Here is a 25,394-nt window from a genome sequence, read left to right on the forward strand (position 1 = left end):
TTTGTACTTATGTTGATTTTTAAGTTGATATTTTTATTTCATCTCAATTTGATGAATTGAGGTAAATGGCTCAGTTAGTGTATGAAATTCAGTATTGTACTCGCATATAGTGCTACTCAGTATGTGTACCGTTGGTGCTTGTATGGGCCCTCCTTATTTACTCCCAGGAACTCGCACTGGCTGTCAGACAGGACCGTAAGCTTAGCGTTTAGCGCCTCCAGGTGGAATCTTGCTATCGTCTCGTCAATTTTCTTTGGGATTTGGTGAACTGTGTTTTCCAACTTTCCTCTGTTTTCGTATAGTTGCAGCAGTGCGAAGAACTGCGTCGTGAAGGACATTGACATCACCAGAGATGGGTGTCCGTTAGCGCATCCTAGATTATACAGGCTTCCGTGAGATAGAATTATTACGCCTTTGTTTAAGTCCTTGAACCTGTAGTAGTGTGCATTATTATTCAACTCAATAATTTCCAGGTTCGGGTCTTTAACTATTTCGGGCATGAATATTTCTCTGTCTCCCTGGCCTATGTTTCCCAGGATTGCTCCGTCCTTCATCTTCCTCACGTGATGCAGTCTAATGACCTCTATTCCTCCGGTAGCCGTTACGAATATATCTGCTGTTTCAAGTGTGTCCTCCAGGAGTACGACTGGGTACCCGTCCATAACACTCTGCATTGCGCACAGGGGGTCTGCTTCGCACACTTTCACTATTGCTCCTGCTCCTCTGAATCCCATACACACCCCCTTACCGACGTGCCCGTAACCAATAACCACCACTTCTCTTCCTCCTACAAGTACCCCCTCGGCTCCTCTATGAATACCATCAATGGCACTGTACCTTGCTCCGTAGTTGTTGTCGAACTTGGACTTAGAAATAACGTCGTTTGTCGAGTAAATTGGAAAGTGAAGTCTATTCATTTTTTCAAACTTTCTGAATTGCCACACACCGCTAGTTGTTTCCTCTGACAGACCCACTATTCTCTTGATGAGGTTGTTATAGAAGTGTGGGTTTTTTGGCACTGTGTAGTTCAAAAACTTAAAGAGATAAATCTTATCTCTGTCGGATTCTTCCACCTCCGACAGGTCGTACAACTTTCCCGTTGCGTTGTATCTATCTTCCAACTCCTTCCCGTATAGAATCATGGTGTACATTGAACATCCATCGTCCACCAGGAGCAGTGGTTTGTCAGTTTCCGGCCAGTTTATTGACTGGTACTTACACCACAAATACTCTTCCATGGACATATCTACACATATTTATTAGTCGAGTGTGTGCATATCTAGTTTATGTATTCTACAATTCCAATAATTGTCACTGTGTGATTTAATATTCGATTATTATCTATTATTGTAAATACATGAAGATTCCCCTAGCTACTTAAAAATTGATGTTGTGTATTAACTATCGTTCATACTTTTTTGACCGAACGTTGCTATTTTTGGATTGAACTGCTTAATACATGTGAAGACGGACATGTCGTTAGAAGTGTATGGGTTTGAGGAAGCCCATCTCACTTGAGCTCCCAGCCTATAGAGCGTATATGCCAAATTGATGGTCTCCTGGGTCATGTGCAGGCATCCTGTAATTTGTACTCCTTTGAAGGGCTGCTTATCTTCGTAGTGCTTTATCACGTTCAACAGGCCTGGGCACTCCTTCATTCTGAATTCGTACATGAACATTCCGGAGTCGCCGTAGTCCTTGCCCTTGTAGTAACTAGTGGTCCAAGGGGCCAAATCATCCCAAAGTTCGTGCATATTTAAAAATTAGAACTATAAATATTTCATTAATACAAAAATCAGAATTGATGTGGTAAACTGTGTTAATATTGACTCTGAATTAAGATGATTAAAGAATATGGAATTAATATACTATACACAAATCAGTGTTGTATTAAAATTATTGGTGTTCAGATAACGTCACCTTTTAAATTATAAAAGGCAGTTATTGCCATCGCCACATGTCTAAAACAGCGTCATATTCTATTTGACGAATGGGGTACATATATAATAAAAGCTACTGTTTTGAGCAATTAATCCTTGTATATTATCATCATGTAATTACTTCTTATTCATTTGTTTCCCTGTCCTTTTCGTTCTGGAATATTCAGAGGATTTTTTGGGCGAAAGGGTCGACATGAAGTTTTTATATTCAGTCTTCTCCTCCGGATTCAACCTCTGCGATTCCTGTTTTATGCTTTTCAACTCCTTTATAATTTCAGATAAATCCGTAAATAGAATATTATCATCATTTACTCTAACCAGTTCAATTTGCTCCTCCTCATTCCCGTTATTGTCAACTTCCCCTGAAAAAGTTTGATCTTTCGCCAATACGCTATCTAACCAATCCATTTGCTTTGTTATTTGAATAGAATCTTCCAATGTGTACGACTTATTTTGAGAACTGAATCACTATGGGTCAACTGAGAAAACTCGGTACATATATTAATTTAACATTAGATTCCGGTTCAGAATACTTAACATTTAATAAAGGTAGACTTATAAACTACTACAAATGGATTTGTAGGTAACTATGTATATGTATATATCCTCCCTACAAAATAGTAATACATATAGACAAAACACACCAATTTAACATGTTAATAATAAAACATAAACATTAATATTTTATGTTTAATAAAAGATTGATTAAATTTAATTTGCGAGAACAATGAAATATATCCGAATCGTACTGTTATATTGAAGAAGCGTACCTCTTATAGCAATGTTATTTATGACAGGGAACTTCAACTTAATGTAGCTGAACTACTGGGTGAGAATAACCTAGGACCACGTGTGATTTGTAGATGTTCAGACTATACGATTCAGGAATTTGTGGAAGGAACCACTTTGAAGAACAGCTCATTTCAGAATTTATCGGTTATCACAAGTCTTGCCTCTACTTAGAAATTTTATTACAATTATTTTAAATCACAATTAAACAAATTAAGTCATTAAAACATAATTTGTTTGTACTTATGTTGATTTTTAAGTTGATATTTTTACTGCATCTCGATTTGATGAACTGAGGTAAATGGCTCAGTTAGTGTATGAAACTCAGTAATTAGTTGTCGGACACAACTACATAAAATTGAAGATATTACACACATATAATATATGAGAATTGTATTGAGAATGTTATAAATGTGTCTCCAATGGACATGACTTATGGTGTACTGGTGTAAAATAGGCCCATTTATTCACTTTACATTTATAATAAATACACAATGATTTGAGAGTAAATATCGCATAACATTTTATTAATTATATTTTGATCACATATTTGTGTTATAACATTTTACAATAACATTATCAATATCATTAATATAATCAATATTTTAGTATATCTAATCAATAGATTACATAAATAACTAATAATAATATTGTATTATAGTTTTTGAGTAACTAAACATGTTTGATGTAAATGAAGTTGATAATTGTTCATCTTCAAACAGAGTCCCAGTTAAATACACTAAATACTCACATAACCATATTGAAAACAAACTATATTGTTTGAGCGACCATGATAGTAAATTAATAAAGGATATTTGTATTAAAAACATTCCATTTTGGAACAATTTAGATTATAATGATATCGAGATACAATTGAAATCTAATTCAGTTTCAAATATAGTTTTCTTTGTGAATTTGATTTGCGAGAACAATGAAATATATCCGAATCGTACTGTTATATTGAAGAAGCGTACCTCTTATAGCAATGTTATTTATGACAGGGAACTTCAACTTAATGTAGCTGAACTACTGGGTGAGAATAACCTAGGACCACGTGTGATTTGTAGATGTTCAGACTATACGATTCAGGAATTTGTGGAAGGAACCACTTTGAAGAACAGCTCATTTCAAAATTTATCGGTTATCACAAGTCTTGCCTCGACTTTGGCCAAATTTCACAGGAAGGGTACTGAGATATCACTTCCTGAGTGGGATAGAACACCCTTTGTTCTTAGACATATTAACAAGTGGACTGAACCGGTAGAACGTATAATTAAGAAACACAACTTGGATTTCGATTTTAACGAGTTACAATCTTCGTTTGAACTGTACAAAACTTTACTAAACAATCACATCAAAACGTCAAACTCAGTAGCCAACTCTGTTCTGTTTTGTCATAATGATTTATTTTATAAAAACATTTTACAGTTTCAACAAGGAACATTTTTGATAGATTTTGACTACTCGGGTTATAATTATGTTGGATGGGATATTGCTACATTTTTTTGTAAAATATGCATTTTATACAATTTAAACGAATATCCAATTTTCTTTTACGACAAGACATTGGAGACATCGGACGAATTTAAATCCATTTTTGTTTCAATTTATTTATCTGAACTTTTAAATAAGAATGTGTTACCATCAGAGAATGCAGTAAAGGAATTCCTAGATAGTTTAGAAACACACTCTCTGGGAGTTTATCTTTTTTGGATGTATTGGGGACTTATTATGTAAGTTTTTGCTGTCATATTAGTTATAAATTTAATATATTTTAGGTTTGATAAACCAAATTCGGAATCGTCAATGTATTTCGATGCTTATCAATTTTCCAAATGTCAATACAACCTTCTTAAGTCCCAATTAAACAAATTAAGTCATTAAAACATAATTTGTTTGTAATTATATTGATTTTTAAGTTGATATTTTTACTGCATCTCGATTTGATGAACTGAGGTAAATGGCTCAGTTAGTGTATGAAACTCAGTAATTAGTTGTCGGACACAACTACATAAAATTGAAGATATTACACACATATAATATATGAGAATTGTATTGAGAATGTTATAAATGTGTCTCCAATGGACATGACTTATGGTGTACTGGTGTAAAATAGGCCCATTTATTCACTTTACATTTATAATAAATACACAATGATTTGAGAGTAAATATCGCATAACGTTTTATTAATTATATTTTGATCACATATTTGTGTTATAACATTTTACAATAACATTATCAATATCATTAATATAATCAATATTGTTGTATATCTAATCAATAGATTACATCAATAACTAATAATAATATTGTATTATAGTTTTTGAGTAACTAAACATGTTTGATGTAAATGAAGTTGATAATTGTTCATCTTCAAACAGAGTCCCAGTTAAATACACTAAATACTCACATAACCATATTGAAAACAAACTATATTGTTTGAACGACCATGATAGTAAATTAATAAAGGATATTTGTATTAAAAACATTCCATTTTGGAACAATTTAGATTATAAAGGCATCAAAATAGAGATTGCACCTAATTCAGTTTCAAATTTAGTTTTCTTCGTGAATTTAATTTGCGAGAACAATGAAATATATCCGAATCGTACTGTTATATTGAAGAAGCGTACCTCTTATAGCAATGTTATTTATGACAGGGAACTTCAACTTAATGTAGCTGAACTACTGGGTGAGAATAACCTAGGACCACGTGTGATTTGTAGATGTTCAGACTATACGATTCAGGAATTTGTGGAAGGAACCACTTTGAAGAACAGCTCATTTCAGAATTTATCGGTTATCACAAGTCTTGCCTCGACTTTGGCCAAATTTCACAGGAAGGGTACTGAGATATCACTTCCTGAGTGGGATAGAACACCCTTTGTTCTTAGACATATTAACAAGTGGACTGAACCGGTAGAACGTATAATTAAGAAACACAACTTGGATTTCGATTTTAACGAGTTACAATCTTCGTTTGAACTGTACAAAACTTTACTAAACAATCACATCAAAACGTCAAACTCAGTAGCCAACTCTGTTCTGTTTTGTCATAATGACCTATATTCTGAAAATATTATTAATTTTCAACAAGGAATATTTTTGATAGACTTTGATTTTTCAGGGTTCAATTACGTTGGATGGGATATTTCTACATTTTTTTGTAAAATGGGTTTCCTATATGACGTAACCACATTTCCTTATTTTGTTTATGACAAGACATTGGAGCCATCGGACGAATTTAAATCCATTTTTGTTTCAATTTATTTATCTGAACTTTTAAATAAGAATGTGTTACCATCAGAGAATGTAGTAAAGGAATTCTTAGATAGTTTGGATGTACACAGATTAGGTGTTCAATTATACTGGACTTATTGGGGAATAATAATGTAAGTTGCAGTAAATTTGAAATTATTATTTAGGAGTGATAGGCCATCGAATGAATTGGCGATAAAATCCAATTTTTCCTCACAGTCCAAAGTTCACTTAGAAGTGTTTAATGCTTACTACAATAAGATACAAAGAAAACAAACCAAACTTTAAATTCCTTAATATTTTGGATCCATAATATATATTGTAGTAATCTCATTAGACCAGCACATTTATTTGAATACGAAGCTACATTAATACTTGTTCAACACACTAAACTTGCAAGTCTACAAAAAATTCCAAGACCAAAATAGAGATGTGTTTAGATTAAAATTATATTTATAGCCATGTGAGAGTGGGGACTAAGGGATTGATCTATTCAAAAAATAACCTATTTTAACCAAATTGAATCATTTACACATCGAATTTATAAGAAAAAATTTAATAAGCAAAACATGAATTAAACTAATTATTAATCCATGGAAATCGTACAAGGAGTGGAAGCTTTATTATTTTGGCAACCTTCCCCATTACAAATTTAAATGATTTATAATGAACGAGTTCATTTGATCCATTCGTTAACTTATCAAAACACCGCCCTTTAAGCTTATTGTACTGTTTTATAGAATATTTTTATAGTTTTATCGACGTTCGGCCTTGTTTCAATTTTATTACCTGATCAACATTATCATATAACAAATTTTGAGTTAGACTCAACCAGTACATATACGTAAAACTGACCATTTTTTGTAAATTACACAATGGGGACCCTACCTGACTACGTTTTCGGGAAGAAGGACAGCGACGAAGTGAAGGAAGTTTGCATGAAGCACGTTCCATTCTGGGATAGACTCACACACGATGATATGGTGGCGGAGTTTATCTCATCAGCAGTAACAAACAGAGTCTTTACGGTCACGTTGAACCCGGAACTTAAGAAGAAATACATGCTTAACAAAGTCATTATTAAGAAGACGACATCGTTTAACTCGCTGATGGGAGATATTGATAAGCAGTACGAGATAGTTAAGTTCATGAGCGATAACCAGTGCGGACCGAAGCTGATAGGACGTTTCGGAGTATACACACTACAAGTGTGGGTCGAGGGCACCATGATGTCGAACGACTCGTTCCAAAACCTGTCGGTGCTGGCAGGACTGGCGACATCCCTTAGCAAACTCCACAAGAAGTGCACAGAAATCTCGCCTGATCACTGGGACAGAACACCATTCTACGTACCGTTGATGTCGAAGTGGGAGCAGCACCTGGAGAGAGTGATAGCAAAACTCAACTTAGACTTCGACCACAATGACCTGAAGCGAGACTACAAGGTAGTCGTGGACATTCTCGAGGACCACGTCAAGAGCTCGAACTCGATGGCAAACACAATTATGTTTTGCCACAACGACCTGTTCTCGCTGAACATACTGGACACACAGCACGGAGTGTACCTGATCGACTTCGACTTCTCAGGCTTCAACTACGTAGGATGGGAAATTGCGAACTTGTTTAGAGAAATAACGATCGTATACGACACGGGAATGCCGCCCTACTTCATGAGCGATAAAAACCTTGAACTCTCATACGAGTTTCAATCGTTCTTCCTCTCAGTGTACCTCTCGCAACTGCTAGATAAAAATGTGTTGCCGTCGGACAAGATGGTAAAGGAATTCATAGACAGTTTGGAAATACACTACTTGATGGTGGACGTGTTCTGGGTCTTCTGGGGAATCATCATGTAAGTTGCAAGCGTATAGATCATATATGAGATATTCACAATTGTGCAGGAAGGACAGATCGCGCGAAGAGTTGAACAAGCCGGTTCAGTTCGAAGCGTATGCCGCATTACATAACAATTTGCTGAAAGCGCAGCTAAAAAAGCTGAGAGACCAGAAAGTTGTTAAGTATTGAGAGCTTTAATATTTAATATTTACACATTTGTCTAAGTCACAGAATTTAAGTCAGCAATAGAGCGCTGTATGTAAATAATATACTATATAGAAACGATATGATTTGGGAGCCTGAAAATATTGAATAGGCGTGCTGAATGGGTGACCTCGTCAAGCGGATGGGGCGCCGTTTTCACTCATAGCAGCCCTTGTCACTTCTAAGCCTTGATACTAGGCTGGACTTGACCCACTTTGGGCGTTTACACTGTAATTTAAATCAATTTGGATCAAAAATATTAGTCTACAAGGCTTGGAATATACAATACACGTATTCAGAATGTGAAAATATCGTGACTTCTATATAAATTTGGATGTATTATATATATTTGTGTTACTCGTTCGTTCTGCTGGAAAGTGTTGATGTTTTTTTTGTTTTAATATTTAATAGATGTTAACTACTGTAAACTACCTCAACAACGTTTCACCTTTTTAATTTGAGCATTTCAATCACATTGTTATAGTTAACTAGCTACAATATGAACTCAGAAAGGGAAACGCAAACAGCCGCCGTAAATGACGATAGTAGGTTAATAATGGATATTTGTATTAAAAATGTCCCGTTTTGGAACACCTTAAGTTATAATGACATGGAGTTAGAAAACAGCCATATGGCTTTTAATAATGACGTTTTCATTTTAAAATTAAAGTGTAAAAATAAAAATGACTTTCCTTTTAACACCCTAATAGTGAAAAGGAGAACTCAATTCAGTGATTTGATGTTTGATTCTGAGTTTCAACATCACATAGCTGTACTCCTGGGTGAGAATAACCTAGGACCACGTGTGATTTGTAGATGTTCAGACTATACGATTCAGGAATATGTGGAAGGAACCACTTTGAAGAACAGCTCATTTCAGAATTTATCGGTTATCACAAGTCTTGCCTCGACTTTGGCCAAATTTCACAGGAAGGGTACTGAGATATCACTTCCTGAGTGGGATAGAACACCCTTTGTTCTTAGACATATTAACAAGTGGACTGAACCGGTAGAACGTATAATTAAGAAACACAACTTGGATTTCGATTTTAACGAGTTACAATCTTCGTTTGAACTGTACAAAACTTTACTAAACAATCACATCAAAACGTCAAACTCAGTAGCCAACTCTGTTCTGTTTTGTCATAATGATTTATTTTATAAAAACATTTTACAGTTTCAACAAGGAACATTTTTGATAGATTTTGACTACTCGGGTTATAATTATGTTGGATGGGATATTGCCAATTTTATATATAGAAGTTGTTTTGTATTCAATTTGCCTGAGTATCCTTACTTTTCTTACGACAAGACATTGGAGCCATCGGACGAATTTAAATCCATTTTTGTTTCTATTTATTTATCTGAACTTTTAAATAAGAATGTGTTACCATCAGAGAATGCAGTAAAGGAATTCCTGGATAGTGTGCAAGTACATTTTCTCGGAGTTAATATATTCTGGATGTATTGGAGTATTGTCTTGTAAGTTTTTATCCAAATTTTAGATATATTATAAACTTATTGATAAAAATATTATAGATACGACAGAACATTTTTTCCGCCTACCTTGTCGGTCTGCCCACATGATAATGCCATAGTAGAATACGCAAATCTTAAAGCAACATTACGTGAACTACGTGATAAAAAGTTAATCAGCAGTTAAATGTTTTAATTTTTTGGGGTTACATGTGTGTATTATTAATATCATATTTATTATGTCAGTGTGTCCAATAGAGTGTTTTAAACTTATGATATAAACAAATATGGTCTTGTTATGTCAAGATTCTGTTAAGATTACTAAATCAATATAATTACACGTATTTAATTTCAACTAATTGCAATAAATTCTACTTTTATGCATGGGGTATTACACATTTGACGTTTTCATACACACTCGAATATTGAACCTTCCTAAAGTAATTTATATTTCATTACATTTGTATTATATTAACAAAACAATGTATTAATAAAATTTTTACATGTGTAAACAATTTTTAGATTTTTATTAGTATCATTTAGATTTCTTGTTTTAATTTATATATCTGAACCTATTACAATGTTAATGGTTATATCTCTAAACGCAATTAAGGAAATCAAAGGTTATTTTATGTCTGGTCAAAACTTAAATAGAAATGTGATTCTTGTCATTTGACCAAGCAATGTTTTAAATTTTGTCATTATGTTGTTTGATAGTTCTATGTGTAAGTTAATTTTAGGATCGTTATGCTATTTGACCACTATTGGGACTATTTTCATATCTGTTAATGTTTGTGAGTGACTTAGTCATGGTCTAATTACTTAAGGTTGTAAGTTGATGTTGTTTTGAATGTAGTTACTGTTACTTGGATTTTTTATTAACATAGGGATTATTAAAGTATAAATGAATTTACACATATAATACCTTTAAATTACAAAGAAAACCCAGGATAATTGAAGTTTTTTAGTGTCTATATTAGGAAAATCTTAAACTTTTGATTTTTATAAGTTTTTTTAACACATATACTATAAAGAAATTTCTATAGCATATTAAGGCTTTAATATTGTTAACTTTTAATTTATATCAAAATCATAAAAGTTTAAATATATAATTTATTGTTAATCATGGAAGATTCAGGTTCTATCAAAGTTTTAATTAAAGATCTTGGTTCGGAACATTATGCTTCAAAAGTTGGTGAGGAACCACTTACGGACTATCCTATGTTTGTCAAGCTTACTTTTAGAGAAGACAGTTGGCTTCCATTTCTTAATTTTTCTATTATAGCTAATGGTACAACATACAATTATAATCCTGAACATAGAAGTTTGGTTTATAAAAATGATTTAATTTTTTTTGTGGACATATTCGTTTTTAGAGACAATGTTAATAAACCGCTTTTAGTTGGAGTTAACAATGGAACTAACTACTATTACTTCAGAATAAGTGAATCGGAAGGTCATGACACTCAACTCGAACTGGATCACCCTTGTAATTGTTCACTTACAACATTTTTTGATATGTTACTAGATGAACATGAAAAAACAAACAGGACAATTACATTTAAAATAGATAATAAAACCGGATATGACGGTGTAGATTTTACTAATGAAACAAAGTATGGATTTTCCACTTTTAAACATGTGCTTAAAAATGACTATAAACTTCATTTTATTGTTGCTTTAAAAGGAAGAAATGAAATTTTTGATTACGAAACCCTTGAAAGTATTCAAAATAAAAATTTTAGAGAGATGACTGCGTATTACAGTAATAAATCCAATACTGAAATTCCTTTATTAATTGAATTTTTTAATGGGAGTAAGAGATGTTACTATCATAAAGAAAACATCCATCAAAAATATTGGACCGAGATGGATATTAAGGATGAAAACGATCTAGAAAAAGAACTAAACCATCTTGAAGCAAAGTTATTTTACTCTATTTTAGTTTCAATAGACCGAAAGAGTGATTATATTAGGGGAGTAATAATAGATGATATACACTCTGAGGGTTTGAATGATCCTAAAAACGAACAAATCAAAGTTGATAAAAATGAAAAATACTCAATTTCAAATTATGTGTGTTATGAACATGATTTAAGTGTGTATAATACAATAAATTTTGGGCACAAAAATTTTGAATATGGTGATTATTTCAAATCATTATTTATTAACATATCTAATATAACAATAGAAATTGCTGAAGAAATTTTAGACTTTATTCTATTTGTTGAACCAACCCCTAAGTTATATGTATGGTTTTACGAAAAATTAAAGAAAGAAGATGAGCAAAATTTGCCATTGATGATACAATATTACAATAAAACTTACATTCCTAAAAGTAGAAATGAGTATTTCGATAAATGGGTAGTTCTTAAATCTCTATCTGATTCTACACAAAATGAAAAAATGTATTTTAATACAATTATACAAAAGTCCGAAAGTTTTAATTTTATGTTAAAAAACTTTGAATCTAACAAATTTAAACATGAGTTAGACATAGTTAATGTTATGTTAAATGAAATCGATCTAAATCATAAAATGGTTAATACCAGTATGACCAGCGAGTACGGTATACCCAGACCTGCTTATTTGAATACTACATATGACACGAGTAGGATACATGTTGAATATAATTATTATCAAGATTTATTTATTAACTGTACTCATACTACAAAAAATGGGTTCACGATTGGAAAACAATATTATACCAAACAAATATACGATCAAAGAAGTATTAGAGAAAAAAATAACCCTGTTCGTAAACATAATAAAAGCAAGGATCAGAAAGGTGAATTGAATGTTAACTCTAGGGATGTTAGCATATATTATTTTAAATATGACCGTGATAGTGAATACCCTTTAATGGTTGAATTTAAACTATATGATAGCCTCCACGAATATTATGTACTTAGGTGTAATTTTTTTAACAAGGCTGAATATGAGTTAAGAAAACTCCCATTCTGTGATAAAATTAAAGGCAACGATCTTTGTACTATACTCACACATCAGAATTTCATAATTCACAATGTTATAAGCATAAAATTGGATAAACGGTCATCATACGCATGTTGTGACAAGAAAACCCATAACAAATATTTAGAGCTTGTTCCAATCAAAATTTGGGGATTTGAATGTTGTCGGTTTAAAGATGAAAAAAATAGTAAAACTACAAACTTTCCTTTTATACATGTGGCTGGATACCGTACAAATTCATCACATGGCTATATTCCATTTAAACATAATCTAACAACGTTTTTAACCAATAAAAATATGGGAACCCAAGACAATAAATTAGAACAGATAAAAATAAAAGGATTCCAAATAAATAATAACGATATCACATTAAATGGTACAGGATTAGATAGACGAGCTGTTGTTAAAGCCCCTTATGTGTTTGTATATTTTTACGGCAATGATCCTAGACCCCTATTAGTGTATTTTAACAATAAAGTTTATGTTCCCGAGGGACTATCCAATTACCCAAGTGTATGGAATCCTGTTAATAGTCAGAAAAAATTCACAATCAGAAGTCAACAACATATTAATTTGTTATACCAGAATATTTTGGACAAGTTAAATGTGACAGTAGGATTTTTAAATACGGTCAACCTTTATCAACATAACAAGGATGATAAGAATCACACTTATGATGTTCACACATACAATAACCATCATGTAAAGATAAATGTAAAACCACAAAACTTTTCATTTTCATCAACCAGTTTTTCTACTAGCTGTTACAAGAAACTTACACATACCCCAAATGGTATGAATACAAAAACTGGAAGTGACCACGATGGATTTAGGTTAGGTAACATAGAATATAATGGAAATGGACTAACAGGCACACTGGATTACAGTAACTGCTTTCATAAATGGCACCCTTTAATTAGTGTCAGTGTATACTACTATAAACATGACAATGATTACAAGGATCCTCTTTTAGTTGAGCTAAAGTTTAAGGTCATTATGACTGATAGGTTATTTGACTATTACTATAAGCTAAAGACTTCTGAAGGAAACCAGTTAAAATGGGAAATGGATAATAACGCTAAAAAGTTTGTAAATGGAGGCAATGACAATCTGGCAAAATACTTAAATGGTATTAGGTCTCAGCTAAAAAAGATCTTGAAAATAGAAATAAACAGACAGGCCCGATATGATTTGATGTTGTCGGAAAAAGCCGGTAAAGCTGATACATTTCAAAAAGAGAATCATTATCAAATAGAGGTTGAAAGGTGTACCGACTGTCCAACGTTATCTAACCAAGATTACAAGACCTTTGTTCACAAAATCTCAAACATAAATGAAAGTTTCGATTACAATTCTATAGGAGGCATAGTATTTACTTTACCCGGTACTGATGAAAAGAACATTGAAATTTCACTTGAAGATTCAAAGACTTTGAATCCTATTGGCATTATTCATTATGATCAATGCATGGGAGATGTTCATGTGTATTTTTCTAAAAAGTCGGATTCACCTGCTGGAGTACCAATTCTTATTCGCCTTAATGATCAGTGGTACACTCCTAATAAAATTGAGAACTACTATACAAAATGGTCTCGTGTGGATAAATTAGAAGTTCTTCCTGGACTTTATGAGTTTAAAGATCAGTCAATGATTAAGAAATATTTTGAAGAAGTAAATAAAACGCCAAATCAAGAGAATGAATTTACAGTTTCTAGTTTAAAATTTCCTAAACCTGATTCTACCGAAGGCAATAAAATTTCTGCTGATGACGTGAAATTGTATATTGATGTGGCCAAAAATCCTTCTCACAATGACATGGAGGTACATTATAATCATGATTCTGAAATAGCTCCTGTTAATAACATGATGCCCTCTGTCCAGATAGAAATACCTTCTTCCGACTCAAAAAAACAAGTTGACATAGAAACACCTAATGTCGATTTTGATATGTATCCTGCTGATGATTTGAAAATATTTTCTGTTAATTACCCTCAAATACCTCCTGATAATTTGGAAATGACTTATGTTAATAATTTAGAAATATCTCCTGCTAACGATTTGGAAATGCCGTATTCAAATGAAGTCCAGGTACCTCCTATTTACGATCTGAAAATGCCTTCCATTGATGATTTCGAAACCTCTCCCGTTAATGATCCCAAAATACCTTACGTTCGTGATCTGAAGATACCTTATACTCATCATTTGGCAGCGGCATCTATCGATTTAAAACAAACTCATGTTGATATAGAAAGACCTGATAAATCCATAAAAAAACCCATTGTTAACATAGATATGACTCCTGTTAATGTATTCGAAGTAGCTTCTTTTAAAGACGTAAATAAATCTGATGTTGACACAGAAACCCCTCCTGATGATGATTTGGAAATATTTCCCGTTAAATACCCTCAAACAACTTATTTATGTGATCCTGAACTAGAAAGTTTAGATGATAAATTTCGAGAAGCATTAGAAGACGATTCTAATATTCAGGGAGACCAACCAAAAGCATTTGTAGGTTCAAAAATCCTTGACTTCACACAGGACCATAATCCCGGTTTTAGATCCCGTGAAGTTTCAGAAAAAGTTTTAAACCCTAAAAATATGAATCCTAAAGAACTTTCTTTCGATCAACCTCCTAACCCTCTTGCTTCAACTGGACTAGCATCTACTTCAGCTGATTCTGATAACTCTTATTTAGGTCCTATATTAGGAGGGACTTTCGGCTTGCTTGTAACTCTAGGTCTTTTTACGTTTATGTTATTTAAATATTTTAGGAGAGTTCGACTCCGGAACATGATTCCACAGCTTTACTAAGTTTCAGTTTATGTAATAGTAGCAATAATTGATGTAGGTCTTTCGAGGCGTTTTAAACAAGTTAATGTAGTAACAACACACTTTTATACTTTATACATATTTGTCAGTCGTTAATAATACACACTATCCATTCTAACTTTGCCTTTTAAGTTAATGTAGCTATCTATGGTTCCATCCGCAGCCTACATATACAATGTACACACACTTTACATTAAGTTTACACCCACCTAGAGCTAAAATATATGTTTATATGTATTAGATTAACAAAGCGTTTTCTCAGCGGCCATCTCGTGGTCTACTCGTTGGCGTCGTGAAAATGTATCACTTGCAGTCTACAAATTTGTGCATTTTAGGAGCCTTGTACACCTACTTCGATTCCTCTGACGCGGAGATGATAGCCAACTCATCATTTGAAGGCGTTGCATCCCAGATGGTTGTTCTATAAGAATGAATTTATTGCAATACAGGTCGCCGATGTACTTGACGACGGTGCTAGTATCGTATAATTCATAACTCCCAGACAGCAACAACAGGTAATAATCTGGCTCAACTGACTCTTTAGCCATTTTTTCAACTACTGGCAATAAATAGCTTGTATTTGTAACTAGGTACCGGTGAATGCACAGATGCATTTGCATCCTCTCAGAACACAATGAGATACTTTTTTGTCTATTTACCATACCTTCCAAATGAGCTCGATATATCCAACTCCATTGACGAATTGTTAATCGAGTACACTCGGCCCTCAGAATAACTCAAATTACCTAAAAATTAGTTTAATGTCATCCATCTTCTTATTTAGTCAACACACTTTCTGTCAGCACTGAAAATGTTGCAAAATAGTCGTAGTTGTTAAGGAACGTTGAGAACGTCCTGATTGAGTTATTCCTTTCACACCCATAACTTGTAATCTAAAACACGTTAATCAATGTCTTAAATAGATCTCTTTGTACACACAACTATGTCCATCACCAAGTCAATTACACATTTCCGAGAACGTATCATATATCAACTGCGTGCACATTGGCATCACAGTGCACAGCCCATGCAACACTCTTATTCACCAAAATAACAACTCTTTTGGGAAATATACCAAGGCATTGTCAAGCACAGATGCTAGCACGCCCTCGGGAGCCCGGCTTCCAACCAATAGCTACCTAAGTACCTAGCTGTACAAACAACTAGCGTACTATGCTCCACTCACCTCCTTCAGCATTCTCAGGTCATACAACTTCGTTATCCCATTCAATCCGCTTGACAGCATGTAGTTATTGTTCCTGTGGCACTTGACTGATATTGCTGGCAGATCATTGTGCACGCTATCCATAACGTGCACGCACTCCAGGTTTTTGGCATCCCAGATCTAAAACGTCCTCATTACCATCCGTAGCAGCACTTTTAGTCGCAATACTAGTGATAATAACAGCAATTATGGTTGCGATAACAACAGTAACTACGATTACTCTATTTCAATCTTTTAACTGTTTACGGTACCAGGAGTGATCCGTCACTTCCCGCTGTGAACAACATAGTTCCGAGTAGGTTAAAGTCGCATCCGTTGATTCCACCTCCCTTCGTTAGCAGTTAACTTTAACTTTAAACATACCTTGTGCTGGTGTGTCGTCTTTGCTGAAGTGTAACACTTTGAAGTGACCACGTCGTACAGCCTCGCCACTGAGTTCGACGTTCCGGCAAACAGGAAATCTCCGCAGGGGTGGAACTTGATGCACCTCACCGCGAACATGTCATTTATTTTCTCTGTTAATTTTAATAGACATTCCGCATTCATAAATTACACAATTACAAACATACATATATACATCCATTATATATATATTTATCCATCTATGATCCATTTCTATCATCACTTACTCATTTCTGTTGTTGCGTATATGAACCCGTTTGCAGCGTTTATATCATGGAAAATTATCGAATTCCCTATTCCAGCCGATGCCAAAATATGCCTGAAAGCCATTTTACCGTGTAAAATACATCATATATATCACTATCGTATCAAACTCATTCATTAGTCAACATTACTATACTTGTCAACATACCTCCTCGGGTGAAAGTCAAGTGCATCCACCTGCTCCTCGTGGCCGCTCAACTGGTTAGTCGACAGTCTATTGGGTATTCTACACAGCAATGTCATTTTCACACCCTTACCTCTTCTCCCTCTTATTTAATACGTTTAAAAATGGCACAACTGCCAATGAACCCGAAACGCCTCCGACTGCCACCAGCAACCCGTCTCTCGACTGTGCGACACATCGCGACGGCTAAATTCCCAATCTTTACTCTATAGACTTACCTTAGGGGTTTGAATGTCAGAAGTCACTCTGTATGATAGCTCTTCCAAATCCGGCTCTACTTCCACTGGGAAATTTGTGTAGGATAGGAGCTCTGCAACCTTATCCGTTCCGCTGAATCTCAGGTTAAAATCCGATGCATTACCTCTTTAAAACTTCATTTATGCCATTCACACTGGAATCCAGTGCCAATCTTGATGACAAATATCCATAGTTGTTAAAAATATCATATAAGTGATCCTTCCTCAGCAGCGAATTAGGCTTTATATGATATTTACTTTTTATTGCTTCAACGGCTTCATTTAACCTACATAATATCAATTTTTTAGAAAGAATGGAAAAATGTACCCATCATCTAGTAGCTGTTGCAAAACTGCCTCGTAGAAGAAAAGGCGCTGAGGTTCTACCATTTATGTGTAGCTTTAGTGCTTAAAAATCATATTATAAAATACCAAAACGCTGCGATTAAATATTAGATAGTTTTAAATTAAAATTTTAAGTCATATCAGTCCGCACAAAATCAGTAAAATTAAAATAGAACACAGTTAATTTATGATTTTTTTGTATTATATAAATTTAATTATGTTTGTATTATAAAATAAATGACAATTTCAAGTATATAATGGATAGCGATGCCAATTATTTAGTTTCTTTCTTTAAAGAAACAAGCCGCTATTTTAGTTACGGAGGAGACAATTTAGTCGTCCTTCCAAACTTAAATAGCTTTATATCACAATATGACGACTGTTTGTATGCAGTTCCTCTTCAAAAATTAAATGATTCGAACACATTAGTGGAATCTTTGCTACGAGGTACATAATTATTTTTATTAACTCTATTCATCACTAAAATAATTTATCAGATGAATTTCTGGATGATATCGATTCAATTGAGCAGAATAGAAGGGAGATTTTGTGTATATTGGACTCTAACGAAGAAAATTTATACAATGGAACGAAGCATAGTAATCGATGTGTCGTAGCTCTCGGAGGAATTTCACGATATATAGTGAACCCAGCATCATATCAACTAATAGTAGTCTTCTCAAACAATGTGATGTGTGTTTATTCATTGCTGTCAGATAAAAAGGACTGGCTATACCTGTCAGTGATATCATCGACAAAGGTATTTAAACATAGTCAAATTTAAATTAAATTGAGGAATATAATAACATTATAGATAAATAATAATAATAAGGGGATAAGTGCAATTTGTGTAAACGAAAATGATATATTCATTGGACTCATGGACGGCACAGTGCTGGATTACAAAAACGGGAAATTTAAAAGCTCATTTAGGATAAACAGCTCACCAATCACACTATTAAAGTATGATAATAAATTTTAAAGGATTAATTTAATGATTTAGGCCATTTAAGAAGGAGAAGATATTCCTGTGTAACAGAGAAGGAGATGTGTATATGTACGACTACGTTAAGAGAGTTAGGCTGGCACACTTCAAGGACCATACAGCATTCGTAAAGAGTTTACACTTCATAGTAACGAAAGAAAATGAAATAGGACTGATCACATTGGATAATGACAACATCATTGATCTGTGGTCGATTGGTGGAGCATCCAGTGGAGTAAATCACAAGGCCGGTAAAGGCAAGGAAGAAGACATATTGGTACTGGGAGGCAAAGAGAAAGCGGTTAGACCATTTAAGAGACTAATAAAGCACGAAAACATAGTATCAGTGATAGTGGTAACGAGTAAATTAGTCGACCACGTGGAAAGGAGAAAGAAGGGCTCCTGGGTGTTACTGATCATAGAGGAGTCAGGGAAGATGTACTACGAGGACCCAACAGACCAATCGACACTAATGGTAGGAGATTAACACGTTTTAGATACAGCCGCTACTACAATTACACATGTTTTTAGCACTACCACTTCTGATATTGGTATTACCAATAGTTACTATAGTTTTACCAATATAGCTAATACTATTTCTAGTACTGATGATATTATTTTTAGAAAAATGAAGTTATGTATGGATTTGGCACGGTAAAATCAGTAGAGTATACCAAGGATATGATAGTGTTGCTTGGTTTAAATGGGACAATACTGATATACGATCACAGTTTTAAGTTGACAACGTCGCTGATGTCAAATTTCAACAACCTCTTTCAATTCTCACTTATAAATGCAAATGTCATTAACAGCACTGGCACTAATAGTAGTAACAGTAACAATGGGAATGATTACGATGATATTGATGTTGATAACAAAGACGATGATGATGATAAAGAGGCGTTGAATGTAAATAAAGTGGATGCGACAGATGAAATAAAATTGGAAGTGGCACAATCAGCTAAAGAGTTGGATGATGGAGAAGATTACTACTACGAGTATAGTAAATCATGGTACAATCGTCATCGCAAAAGGAAGAGTGGAAGAAAACTAATGATTGTATTGACAGGAGATGAAGTGATAAGAGTACTACTGCTGAATCAATTGAACGAGTTCATACCACTGGGACTGAAAAACACGAGTCAAACACACAAGGAAGTGGTGACAACAATATATCACGATCACAGAAGTAAGTTAATACTATTACCATTATTACCATTAATATTACCATTATTACCATTAATATTACCATTATTACCATTAATATTACCATTATTACCATTAATATTACCATTATTACCATTAATATTACCATTATTACCATTAATATTACCATTATTACCATTAATATTACCATTAATATTAGTAATGGTAGTGCAATAAGATACTTATTGTGTATGCACAGTAATGTAATTAAATCAGATGACTTATTGCTGAGTGGTTCAAAAGATAAACTGGTGATATTATGGGACATGAAAAAATTGGTTCAATTGAAGTTGATTAACACAATATACATAGTAACGTCACTGTTACTAGTAACAACCAAGTGAGTTGATGAAAACATGATGATCCTAATAAACGCAATTTAGGCTGAGTAGTACCAATATAGTGGACATCGTGTGCAGTAACAACAACATAATCAATTTGTATTCGACGAAGTTAAGCTATGATGGGTCGTATAGTAAAAGTGCGCACGAGTTAGGGGATATGAACAAGGAGGCGGATAAATCAACGCACACATCAGTTGTACACAAAACAAACATAAACTACTTGGGGATATCGCATAACCAAAAGGTAATGAAAGAAATAAGTATATATATATATATATATGTATGTAATTAAAAGAGTAAAGAAATATATTATATATATATACACAGTTAACTAACACAAATCCTTTTAATATGTGTAAGTATATATAAAAATTGAGTTAATAACGATTACTGTAGTACATAAGCAGTTGCAGTAATGACAAAGTGATAGTTGTGCACAACGCAAACAACTTGATAGTAAAGGGAAGATGCATTGGCCACAAGAAGTCAGTACTGTATGTGAAGTTCATGAAGATGACGAAAACACTAGTAAGCTCATCAATGGATCAGACGATTAAAATATGGAATCTGTCAGATTTCACAAACATGAAGACGCTGCAGGTATAACAATAACCACTGTGAACAGCAGTTCTTAACGTGGTTATTTAAGCGGATTTAGTTATTAGCTTAGACTTAGCTACACATATGGATATGGATATGTACGTACACATACATAAACATTATAAGCACGTAAACATTATAAACACATAAACATTATAAACACGTAAACTTTTTATACACGTAAACTTTTTATACAGGGTCATACTAACTCGATCATGAAGATATTAGTATTGGATAACCACGTACAGCTGATAAGTTGTGGATTGGATGGATTTGTAAAACTGTGGAATGTGCCAAATTCGGAGTGTGTACAGACGTTAAACAGCCACGACAATCAAGCGGTAAGTTAACAAATACATGAATAACCATACCAGTAGCAATTACACCAATAACACAATTAAGTAACAACACCAATAAATAACAATAGCAATTACACCAATAAACAACAAATACAATTACACCAATAAATAACAATTTAGGTATGGGATGTTGAGATGGATAACAATCAGTTATACAGTGCGTCGAATAACATAATAGTAGTAAGTGAAGATGCAAGTGGAGAGATGATGAAAAGGCAAGCACTGGAAGAAAAGAATGAGGAGATAGTCACATCGCAAATCAATTCACTGCTATTGAAGAACAACTACAAGGAGTCGCTATTGTTGTCGATAAAGTTGAATAACATTAAGTTGACAAACAGCATAATATTGAAACTGACCAACAAGTTGCTGTTTGAACCAGAATTTCAGATAAAAGGAGATGGTGACGACGAAAGAGTAGTAGGGAAAGACGTTAGTGATTCCGGAGAAGAAGATGTGTATGACTATGTAATAAACAGAATTAAAGAGGAGAAGGAAGAAGAGGAGAGGAAACAACTACTGAGGAATCTGTTCAACTTTATTAAAACGTGGATCACGAATAGAAAAAATTACTACACAGCAAACATGTTGTTGAATAAAATGTTGAGGAGTCTGAAGTTGGAGGAGCTGTTTAAGGTGGAAGGGCTGCTGGAAACAGCGGAGTTCCTGCTGCACAGCCTGTCGAACCACCAGACGAGGCTGAGCAGCCTGCAGGAAAAGTCGTACCTGCTGGACATCATCACGCAGCACAACCCAGTGAGCGTAAACACAAACATCGTCAACGACGTACTGTACAAGTACTGATTTGATAAAATGTGTAAAAGTACATATACACTCGTAGTTAGGAGTATGTATGCATATGTGTGAACATGAACAATTGAGGCTTATACGTGCCACAAATGAAGAAAACACAAACGTATGAGGAGCATTAGTACTCTGAGTCAGAGTCGTGACAACAACAGTACTACAAGAAATGTGAGAAACGAGAGGAATCGGAGTCACGTAATCAGCCACTGCAGCCGGTTACGGACACATGAATGGGTATGTAACAATATATCGACACAACGGAATACCAGAAATTACAGAATTAGTAAAAACTGGAACAAAACAAGGTCAGCCGGCGTAAAGAGGAGCAATCAACTGATTAGAGATACGATGGGTAAATTGACTTTGTTTTGACCATTTTTTTAAACCTACAATGATGATAAACATGCCGAGAAAACACCTTTGGTAAAAACGGTAACAACGATTGGCAATGACTTTGGTGAAAGTTAAAGCTTGAATTTGGGGAGCAGCACTACACACTGGGCACTAGGTTATAAGCAACTTTTATAAGTAACTAATCGTCGTCAGTGGAAACCTGGGATTCTGGCCGCTTCCTCTTTTTGTACTCCTCTACTATGATTGTGTCCTCCTTACCGCAATTATCCACCCTGTAAACACTCGTGGATACGACTTCTCCGTCAGGCTTCTCATCTTCGTTAGGCTCGTCCACAAATTCATCGCCAGAGGGCATCCTAACTCTTCGAGTAGACCTGGGTCTGCCGATTTCCTGTATCTCCATTGAAATGTCGCTTTCTGATCCTTCACTGGTGTCCTCGGATTCTTCGACCTCCCCATGGCGCAGGTTAGAACGCTTTCTTAGGGCCTCTCTCAGCTCCATATTCTCAATCTTCAACTTGACCAGCAGCTTCAGGAGTTCTACAGTATTTGCAGCATCTTCCACCATTTTCTTTAAATCGTATAGACTAAGCTCACCAATATCCACATCCACAGCGTATTTTCTATCCCTATTCCGGGTTTGAGCGGCGTTCCTGGGTTTAGGGTCCCGATTGTCGCAGGACGCGAATTGAACACTTGACGATAGGAGGCGATAAAACATTATGCTATTGAGTATTGTTGGCACTTTCATATATGTTGACAAAGCCGAGTGAGTTTCTAGAAATCAAAAAATATAAAAGGTACGAGTTTCCCTTCTAAATTATGCCTCTTATACACCAGTGCATCCAGTTAATTGTAGCCAGGGTAGCCAGTAGAGCTACACATTTTAGGTGCAATGGGGATTCCATTTGATAATTATTTTTATTCTTCTCATCTTAGTCGTCTTATCTGTTAGACGGGCGTCTAAACACAAAAGGGTTTAAAAAATTGCCATATAATCTCGCGAGAACCCTACTAAGCTTCTAAAACAACGCCACTCTGGTCCTTAGGTTGCCGTATGTTAATTTTACCAAAACATGAACCCTCTGCAATTGTACATACGAATAATTTTGAAAACAACACCTTTTCAATTGAAATGGCCAATTAATAGATTACTTTACATTTTATTTATTTTCTAAGAAGCTGTGTATTAGTTTAATAGTTTATTAACTGAATTATTATTTTGCTATTTACACATTTTGAATTTAACAAGCTAATATTACAGTTGCTTCCATTGTCCATTGTCACTCAGGTGCGTGCTTATCTATATATCCATCTACGTGGATACGCAATAGATCGTTGTGTAAACAAACCAGACATTTATGTTATGTGCTAGGTGCCCTTAGAGCGAGGCTTAAACTCCTCTTTGAGGTTTTTTACGTGGAGACTGGGTGACTGGGCCTGGTAAGGATTAAGTTGAAAAACATCTGAAATCCCAATGGCCAGTTTGTTTCCCAGGTGGTTGAAGCTCACTGAGGCAACGGTGCCCTTGAACTTACTGCTCTTCCACAAACGTTTGCGGGCGAGGCCGTCCCAGCCGCAGATGAGACCATCGGCACCTCCCGTGACAAACGTGCCAAAGTTTGGATGGAACTCAATGCAGTTGACTGGATAGGCCACGTCAGTCTCGCCATTCTTGGCACGGTGGCACTTAAAGGCGTAATGCTGCGATTCAGACGATACGTACTTGGGGAAGTACTCCCAAGCAACGCGTCCCTCTATGGAGCTCAGAACGTAGCCAGTTCCCTCGGGAAAGCACTTCACGCATCGCACCTGGAACTTGAGGACTCCGCTAAACAGGTTTATATTAACAGCTTAAACGTACTCCTTTGTTTCTGGATTGGCGAAGCCGCTAAACCCATTGGACAAATCATATACGTAAACCTGAAAAGAGTTTATCGGTGTCCCCAAATACATATATGCATACCCAGTAGTTACTTTATTTAGTTAACAAAAGAACTACATGGGTGCCAGGCAGTTTATAACTAGCAGTAGCTACTACACACTCTCTTCATTGAATCTCCGACCACCAGGTGATCTTTTGACAAATCCATACAGTATGCCTTTCCGTATATTTCAACATCCGCCACTGGCTTCAAGTTTGAGCTTCGCATATCGAACACCTTGACTCTCTTGTCCCACCCTCCCGTGATAATGGTATCTACAGAGGATCGTAATAGTTGCAATAGTTCATATATGAGCTAACATAACATAAAACAGGTGTATTTACGTTTAAAACTATTAATTCTAAAATAACTATGTATATTTGTGTAAACTACTGTGTGTTTGTGTTACTTGTGGGCTCATGGTATCTCACACACCGCACAGGCTCGTTGTGCCTTCCGACGGTGAACGCACTCTTCGTTTCAACGTCCAAAACTGCAACCTCCTTGTTCAGGTGGGCGAGTGCCATCTTCCTGTCGTCCTCGAAGAACACGAAGTCCATCACCGGAGATTCCAGCTCCAGGTTGTGCAGAAACTGCTTCTTCCTGTCCTGAGTGGGATCGTAGAACTTGATTGTCTGCGGAAACTTGAGTGAACGGCAAGCGTACCTGGTCCCAGGCCGAAACGGCCAGTAAATTTGTTTTGTTGCCGAAGGTCACGTTGGTTATCACATCCCTGGGCTGCGTGTCAAAGGTTTCAATGGAATCCATGTGTAAATCACAAAATAATCATGCAAACAGAAAATTAATTAGGATTAATGTTATGTAAAACGTATTCGACCAGGCTATCCTC

At 34.9% G+C, this 25,394-nt stretch overlaps 13 protein-coding genes across 13 annotated transcripts; 7 read left to right on the forward strand and 6 right to left on the reverse strand.

The window, feature by feature from the left end:
- Positions 1-116: 116 nt before the first annotated feature.
- Positions 117-1,754, reverse strand: TOT_020000636 (adenosylhomocysteinase; the record flags this gene model as incomplete). Its single annotated transcript, XM_009692385.1, has 2 exons — positions 117-1,246; positions 1,415-1,754. 2 exons carry the CDS (start codon positions 1,752-1,754, stop codon positions 117-119), a joined length of 1,470 nt encoding a protein of 489 aa, XP_009690680.1.
- Positions 1,755-2,057: 303 nt separating this feature from the next.
- On the reverse strand, positions 2,058-2,348 carry TOT_020001077 (conserved hypothetical protein; the record flags this gene model as incomplete). Its single annotated transcript, XM_009692386.1, has 1 exon — positions 2,058-2,348. The coding sequence occupies one exon, from the start codon at positions 2,346-2,348 to the stop codon at positions 2,058-2,060; it is 291 nt and encodes a 96-aa protein (XP_009690681.1).
- A 62-nt stretch (positions 2,349-2,410) lies between these two features.
- Positions 2,411-2,903, forward strand: TOT_020000638 (choline/ethanolamine kinase; the record flags this gene model as incomplete). The annotated part of the gene is made up of 2 exons (XM_009692387.1): positions 2,411-2,523; positions 2,738-2,903. 2 exons carry the CDS (start codon positions 2,411-2,413, stop codon positions 2,901-2,903), a joined length of 279 nt encoding a protein of 92 aa, XP_009690682.1.
- A 504-nt stretch (positions 2,904-3,407) lies between these two features.
- Positions 3,408-4,613, forward strand: TOT_020000639 (choline/ethanolamine kinase; the record flags this gene model as incomplete). Its single annotated transcript, XM_009692388.1, has 2 exons — positions 3,408-4,462; positions 4,508-4,613. 2 exons carry the CDS (start codon positions 3,408-3,410, stop codon positions 4,611-4,613), a joined length of 1,161 nt encoding a protein of 386 aa, XP_009690683.1.
- Positions 4,614-5,066: 453 nt separating this feature from the next.
- TOT_020000640 (choline/ethanolamine kinase) lies at positions 5,067-6,275 on the forward strand (the record flags this gene model as incomplete). The annotated part of the gene is made up of 2 exons (XM_009692389.1): positions 5,067-6,121; positions 6,155-6,275. 2 exons carry the CDS (start codon positions 5,067-5,069, stop codon positions 6,273-6,275), a joined length of 1,176 nt encoding a protein of 391 aa, XP_009690684.1.
- TOT_020000641 (hypothetical protein) lies at positions 6,229-6,321 on the reverse strand (the record flags this gene model as incomplete). Its single annotated transcript, XM_009692390.1, has 1 exon — positions 6,229-6,321. The coding sequence occupies one exon, from the start codon at positions 6,319-6,321 to the stop codon at positions 6,229-6,231; it is 93 nt and encodes a 30-aa protein (XP_009690685.1).
- Positions 6,322-6,862: 541 nt separating this feature from the next.
- TOT_020000642 (choline/ethanolamine kinase) lies at positions 6,863-8,012 on the forward strand (the record flags this gene model as incomplete). Its single annotated transcript, XM_009692391.1, has 2 exons — positions 6,863-7,839; positions 7,889-8,012. 2 exons carry the CDS (start codon positions 6,863-6,865, stop codon positions 8,010-8,012), a joined length of 1,101 nt encoding a protein of 366 aa, XP_009690686.1.
- A 514-nt stretch (positions 8,013-8,526) lies between these two features.
- On the forward strand, positions 8,527-9,513 carry TOT_020000643 (choline/ethanolamine kinase; the record flags this gene model as incomplete). The annotated part of the gene is made up of 1 exon (XM_009692392.1): positions 8,527-9,513. One exon carries the CDS (start codon positions 8,527-8,529, stop codon positions 9,511-9,513), a length of 987 nt encoding a protein of 328 aa, XP_009690687.1.
- Positions 9,514-10,628: 1,115 nt separating this feature from the next.
- Positions 10,629-15,290, forward strand: TOT_020000644 (conserved hypothetical protein; the record flags this gene model as incomplete). The annotated part of the gene is made up of 1 exon (XM_009692393.1): positions 10,629-15,290. The coding sequence occupies one exon, from the start codon at positions 10,629-10,631 to the stop codon at positions 15,288-15,290; it is 4,662 nt and encodes a 1,553-aa protein (XP_009690688.1).
- Positions 15,291-15,656: 366 nt separating this feature from the next.
- TOT_020000645 (cleavage stimulation factor subunit 1) lies at positions 15,657-18,009 on the reverse strand (the record flags this gene model as incomplete). Its single annotated transcript, XM_009692394.1, has 12 exons — positions 15,657-15,729; positions 15,973-16,054; positions 16,102-16,201; positions 16,495-16,653; positions 16,785-16,862; positions 16,897-17,048; positions 17,163-17,254; positions 17,348-17,425; positions 17,457-17,569; positions 17,602-17,713; positions 17,745-17,906; positions 17,948-18,009. The coding sequence occupies 12 exons, from the start codon at positions 18,007-18,009 to the stop codon at positions 15,657-15,659; spliced, it is 1,263 nt and encodes a 420-aa protein (XP_009690689.1).
- A 212-nt stretch (positions 18,010-18,221) lies between these two features.
- TOT_020000646 (transducin-like G-protein beta) lies at positions 18,222-22,637 on the forward strand (the record flags this gene model as incomplete). The annotated part of the gene is made up of 12 exons (XM_009692395.1): positions 18,222-18,411; positions 18,462-18,737; positions 18,858-18,927; positions 18,968-19,424; positions 19,574-19,679; positions 19,869-20,138; positions 20,372-20,495; positions 20,539-20,743; positions 20,896-21,099; positions 21,297-21,440; positions 21,579-22,255; positions 22,364-22,637. 12 exons carry the CDS (start codon positions 18,222-18,224, stop codon positions 22,635-22,637), a joined length of 2,997 nt encoding a protein of 998 aa, XP_009690690.1.
- A 160-nt stretch (positions 22,638-22,797) lies between these two features.
- On the reverse strand, positions 22,798-23,370 carry TOT_020000647 (hypothetical protein; the record flags this gene model as incomplete). Its single annotated transcript, XM_009692396.1, has 1 exon — positions 22,798-23,370. One exon carries the CDS (start codon positions 23,368-23,370, stop codon positions 22,798-22,800), a length of 573 nt encoding a protein of 190 aa, XP_009690691.1.
- Positions 23,371-23,990: 620 nt separating this feature from the next.
- Positions 23,991-25,312, reverse strand: TOT_020000648 (miTOT_ic checkpoint protein; the record flags this gene model as incomplete). Its single annotated transcript, XM_009692397.1, has 5 exons — positions 23,991-24,450; positions 24,484-24,542; positions 24,665-24,819; positions 24,954-25,179; positions 25,211-25,312. The coding sequence occupies 5 exons, from the start codon at positions 25,310-25,312 to the stop codon at positions 23,991-23,993; spliced, it is 1,002 nt and encodes a 333-aa protein (XP_009690692.1).
- Positions 25,313-25,394: the final 82 nt, after the last annotated feature.

This window comes from Theileria orientalis, chromosome 2 (assembly GCF_000740895.1).
Source record: "Theileria orientalis strain Shintoku DNA, chromosome 2, complete genome".
In the NCBI taxonomy this organism is placed as follows: domain Eukaryota; phylum Apicomplexa; class Aconoidasida; order Piroplasmida; family Theileriidae; genus Theileria; species Theileria orientalis.